The sequence below is a fragment of the Corvus brachyrhynchos genome, unplaced genomic scaffold (genome assembly GCF_000691975.1).
Source record: "Corvus brachyrhynchos isolate BGI_N302 unplaced genomic scaffold, ASM69197v1 scaffold61, whole genome shotgun sequence".
NCBI lineage: Eukaryota > Metazoa > Chordata > Aves > Passeriformes > Corvidae > Corvus > Corvus brachyrhynchos.
Window position 1 is genome coordinate 140,193 of NW_008236478.1, and position 5,995 is coordinate 146,187.

Sequence of the window (5,995 nt, forward strand, 5' to 3'; positions counted from 1 at the left end):
CTGCTGAACAAGAAGTCAGATGGAGTGAAGGTAAGTTCTTGCTTTGCCATTTCACTGTCTCTCCCACCATCTGAACAGGAGGCAGCCACTCTCTCTGGTGCCCGTCCCCTTCCAGGGTAAAACCACAGCCCTGTCCTGTGGCTGGGATTGCTTATAAACAGTGTCTTGTTATGGAAGCCTGGGTGGGATCTTAGTGTTCCCTACATGCACAACTAGCTACATGCACTGTTGTAGCAGGAGGAATTCCTTTTCCCCTTCCTGTGATGTATGGAGAAGTGGTCAGCACTGGATTAGAAAGACCAAGGACTTGCTCAGTTGTAACACATGCCTCTGACTAGTCTGTTTTGTTCAGTGCAGAGTGATGATATACCCAGCAGACCCCATGGAAGTTTTTTTGTCTACTCCCTTGGACAGATGCTGAAGGTTGAGCTGGGAAGAAGGGTGGGGAAGGAGGAGCCTCCAAATGTTCATGTTTGGACAGAACGGAAACTGAGTATTGCATTAAGAGTTCAGTCACGTGCCTGAAGTTGAGGCACTTTTCTGTTCCCTTCTGAAGGGAATTACTTTTTCCCCACTTCAATGTCCCTCTTTGTGTTGCATGGTCATAATTTAATTCTGGAGGTCACATAGGCCCTTGCAAAGGCTCTGTTGTTGCAGGCAGCAGCCCTTTACCATCTGGTACTGGAGGAGAGATAATTACAGTCTAGAGCACAGTCCTCCCCTAACTGTTCCAAAGGATAATTGTCCTCCACATGGAAAAGAAGAGTTGGGTTTATTTGCTTGCATTTTTCTTTGAAGTCCAAACCTTTCTCCACAGCTGTTAGGTGGAGCAGTTCATCTCCTGGTTTCGCACTGTGGACAGTCTTCATTCTCCCCATGCTGGGAGGCTGACATTCACACTGCAGAACCAGCACACTTGTTCTCTCCTGCTTTCTGAGCCTTTTTCCATTTTAATGAGGCTTTGTTCCCAGAGGCCTCACAGTACAAGCAGGCTGCTGGAAAAAGAGGTGTTTTCAGAAGTTACGGGGTTTTTTTGGGAACTGCTCTAATAAAACATGCATTCTTACAGTTCTGCAGTATTCTTCCCTACTGACACCCAAGTTTTGGGGTTAGTTTTTTTTGATCAAAATGCTCTATGAAAATGCTGTTCTTGCCCTAGGATTCTTGTCTTTGAAATGTGCCAGCAAGAGTGAGCTTTTGGCCATTGCACCAGCCTGCCTCTTGTACAGACATGCATTGAATGCATGCACACTAATACAGCAAGTGTGTTATAGTTGCTGCATTTGTTGATATTGAAAACATTACAGTAGAATTCCAGTGGAATAAGAATGGATTATCCCAAATGTTGTGAACTGTGAACCAACAGCTGCTTGCTTCAAAATCTTGGGTCAAATTATTCAAAAAATGGACAAAGGATGTGCATGTAAATCTTGAGGCACAACTTCCTGATAGTGTAGTTACAAGGAGACCCTGTATGTTAGAACCTTCCAGCTCCATGGAAAGCTTGTGGTGTTTGGTTCATGGAGTACACCTCTTCCTCTGTGTCTTCCTCTGTGAAAAGGATAATTTTGGATTTACTTTTCTTCAGCTCTTTGCAGTATACGTTGTTCCTCGTATGTGTAATTGAATCCCTGTAAAGTGGAAGGTATATTAGAGAGCATAGCATTCTCTGTTCATGGTGAATGAGATTCTCCTCAGGAAACCACTGCTTTTGCAGGACACTGGAGACCTGCAGTCAAGAGTCTGCATGCAGCTTCCTCCCTCCAAACTCTTACAGCAGTCTGGCTTTGCAGTGTGAAGCCCAGTGTTGTCCATGAGGTGCTTTGCTCATGTTCATCCTGGGCTGAGGGCCCTCAGGAGAGGAGTTTAAGCTTCCCATTTTCCCTAAATGGTGTCTATCTTCAAGTGTGGGTTTTGAGTCCTCATTTCTGTAAGTGTTAAAACTCAGAAATAATAATATATTTCTTATTAAAGCTCCTGTTTTGACTTACTCTTCTGCTCAGTAATACAGAATTTTAGAAGTACAAGTTGTTTTCCCCCAGTGCTAAGCTTGGACAAGATAGAGAGCGGGTAGTAGTCTGTGTATGTTTGTAGGACATCCTTAACACTTCTGTTGTAGGATTTCTGTGTCTATGTGCTTATCTCTTTCCTTGCCCTACTGTAATGGGTGCTGCATCCCATTAGTCACCCCATGGTAGTGTAGCCCTTTACCATGTCCATTTGCTTATTGGAGCAGTACTGGCCCATTGGCTGCTGGAGACAATCTCTGTGCCGGTCACTGGTTGGTGGCCTCACCATTGTGACCAGCATACTTGTCATGTGTTGCTCCTTTTGCAGGAAACTTGTCATTTTAGCTCCACTCACTTTCTCACCCTGTACAGTTCTGACAAACAACTCTGCCAGTGTCTGGCTGAGTTGGGAGCATCTGGTCTTACTTGCAGCAAACGATGATTTTCTGCCCGTTGCAGTAATGCAGAGCACAAATACCGTGGCTTGAGCACCAACCAGATTTTCAGCTTTGCGGTGTCCTTTTCACTCTCACTTCCTATATAAATTATTCTAACATCAGATGTAGGTTTAGAACAAGTACTGCATGTGGTAGTTTTAACTGTAGTCTGCTGCTGACCACATGCCATCTGGTTAGGCTGTTTCTCATGTTTCCTCCAGATAAGCAGACTGGTTTGTTTGATGGTTGAATTTTCTGTTTGTTTTTCTCTTAAAACCTTCTTGGAAATCAACTCTTTATGGAGATTTGAGAGAAAATACATTTCAGTTTCTTCAGTGGTTTTATCTGATCCAGGGTGACTGTGCACCATGAGGCTGTTGTCACAGATATCCACAAAGTAGATAAGAATGAAAGAGTATTTCTCTTAGAAGGAGTATTTTTTCCACAAGTGGATTATTACACTAGTGTAAAACTTAATGGCTTTAAAGACACTGAGAAAAAAGTACTGCCAGTTTGTATTGATTTACTTTCTGTTCAAGGTAACTTTCCCTGGTTTTTGGCTGGCATTCAGAGCTGTCTGTGCTAGAATTCTGGATTGTTTGACAAGTACAGTAGGAATTTCTATTACACAGTATTACACAATACTATGTAATTGTGAGACATATACATCTTTCTCAGGCTTTATTCCCAATAACTCCGTGAAAATGTGTGTTTGTGAATTTCTGATGCAAGGTACAGCATGTCTTGCTGACTTAGCATAAATGAGAGAGAAATGATTTAATAGTCATACGTGGTGATATGAGCATCTAGTGTGAGTTGTGTTGAGCTGATACATAAAAAAAAGGCACAATTTTTTTTTCTCTAGCAATAGGCTCAATTCCTTCGCTGAAGAAAGTTTGACACTAAAGCAATGAAGATGCACGCATTTTACTTGGATCAGACCATTTTGGAAGGGAGTGGGAGAAAGAAAGAAAGAAACTTTTTTTTTTTAATTCCAATACTAGTGTGTCCACACTGGGGTTCTTTTGATAAATTTCCATGGATATGACCCTCTCTTCTAGCAAATTCCTTTCCAAAATCTATTTGAACCATTCCTGGTTTTCATTTTGCACTGTTGCTTCTATTTCAAGTACTAAATCTGCTAATTGGTAGATATTTCATCAGCTTGGCACTTGAGAACTTTTCCATTATCTTAAATAATGAATGATTTAAACTGCCTTGAATCTTAAATTCTGCCTGCTCACCAAACCTTTGTAGTGCTGCACTCACTTTCTTCAAGCAGAATTTGGATCCAAGCTGTTGGAGTAGCAGCAGGAAGGCCCAAGTTTTATCCTCAAGGAATATGCTTTCCTGCTTTCAAATCCAGAAAGTGAGACTAGAAGATACTAAGTGAGGAGGTGCAGAGCCATGTAACATACCACATATCTTGTGGTCATCACTGTAGGTCCCAGGTATTTTTTTAAGATTCTAAATTTATGAGCAACATTGTGCAGCTACCATTTTAAAATTTACTTTAGATAGTTTCACATCAAATTTATTTGCTTTCTTGTTCCCCCTTCTGCCTGTAATCTGGACTTGCCATCTACTGTAAGGTGAGAGAGGGGTTAAGGAGTGGGCTGGGGCAAACACCTGGATGAAGATTAAGGACACTTTATGCTGAGTGTCCTTCCTCTAAGCTTGTCAGGGTCTGGGCTCTCTGTAGTTAGTGTTACAGTCTTACTGCTGATTTTTTTTTTTTTTTTTTTTTGTCTCTGGGTAGCACTTCAAAGAGTCGTGCTCCCTTTTTTCCAAAGGGGTATTTCACTTCCTGCTGGTGTGAGAGGCTGTATGTGTTTCCAGTTCTAGCAGGGCCTGTCAGACCCATTTCTATAATCAGAATTTGTTAGTACACAAAGTGTAATTTTTAGTTAAGCATGTAATTATAATTATTTTTAAATTGGCCCTTCTCTAAGCTCTTTGTCAGTTTCTCTTTTTCTTTCTTGTTTACTTCTGGCCACTTGGGTTTGTGACTAGGAGTTATAAAGTATCAATAATGTTCCTCAGGCCCACTGTAACACTCTATGTAGATACTAAATTGTGGAGTATGCTGTGGGATGCAGATTTTAACAGCATTCACTTGCAATGCTCTGCAAAGTCTGTTGATTTTCTGCCTTGTCTTTCTGCCACATGCACTCTGTTTTCTTTCCCAGTGAAAGCTGAATAACACAGCTGAAAGGAGGACTCAGCTGAAAGAGTAAAAATCCATTTTTTGGTTTAACAAGGTGAATGTTTTAAAATCTGACCTTTATGTTACGTAACTGCAAAGAGGCACCAAATACCATTTGTTCTGCTGTTTGTAAGGAATATTGCAGTAAGTGTATATTTTATGCCTGATGGGTACCAGCTTTCCCTGCCCTTTGCCCAGTAAAGAGTATGTGAGGAAGGAAGGATGCTCTGTAGACTGACATGGCTGCAGGGAAAGCAGTTGGTGAAAGCATGCCTTAAACAGAGAAGGCACAGTAGCAAGGTGAAGCAACCTATAAAGTCTGCAAGGGTCACGTAACATCCACAGTGACCAGCAGGAGTTAAAGCTCCTATCTCTGTATCTGGACTTGTTATAATCTTAAAGCCATACTGTTTAAAGATTGTTTATGGTGAAGCTAAACAGGGAGAACCCAAGTTCATCTGAATAGCAGAGTTCCGTGCTGAACTGCTTTATGCAAAACACCTGGGGAGTCCTTCAGATCCCTTTAAGTGCTGACATCCAGTAGCACGTTATATCCACCTTTGATGCATTCAGTTTTTTCACTGCATTGTTGTAATGCCTAGAAACACCAACTGAGATCAAGGGTCCAGTTTGCTTAGCTAGTGGTGGCCAAGCAGAAAATCCCTGCTTCTTAGCTTACAATTTAAATAGACAAGCTGACAAAAGGGCAAGAGAGAAGATGGATTGACAAAGATTAAATTATTTGCTCAGCATCACACAAAAGGGCTAAAGCAGAAGTAGAAATAGGACCTCAAATTTGCTGGTTCAGGATGACTCTCACTATGATGATCTGCTTTTAGTTCAACATTTTTTTCCTGCCTTAAGTTCTGAAATGACTATAGTCTCCAGAAGAATATGAGTTGCTGCAATCGTGATATTTTAACATAAATACTGTCAGTATCAAGCTGGGGGAGAACTGCATGTGGAAGATAGAAACACAAAAAGCTGTCATAAAAAAACCAGCCACGTTAAGTTCCCAGGGCTGTGAATGGGACCTTGCTTGGAATCACTCTACTTCTTACAGTATTTATTGTGGAATGATTTACACTCACCATTTCTAGTATTGCTGCTATGCTGAAGAGACAGTGATTCTTCAGGTTGTCTTCTGTCACCTGCTGACTTCTGTTTATTGTTACCTAAAGCAAGACTCTTCCTTAAGTTTCACTGTAGAGGATCTGCTCCTCTTTTGAGATGAACACCTAAAATTCACACACATAATAAAAATAGAACTGTAACAAACATTTATCCCTAGGTTTGTTGTCTGTACTGCTTTGGGAGAATGTTTTGTAACTCAGGTGTAGGGA

At 41.2% G+C, this 5,995-nt stretch overlaps 1 protein-coding gene across 1 annotated transcript in view; it reads left to right on the forward strand.

Moving 5' to 3' along the window:
* CAMK2G (calcium/calmodulin dependent protein kinase II gamma) overlaps positions 1-5,995 on the forward strand; it is a gene marked incomplete at its 5' end in the record, with an annotated part of 120,548 nt that overhangs the window by 92,238 nt on the left and 22,315 nt on the right. The window contains one exon of the mRNA XM_017725849.1: positions 1-30. Coding sequence (XP_017581338.1) covers positions 1-30 — 30 coding nt within the window. The remainder of the gene's footprint in view (positions 31-5,995) is intronic.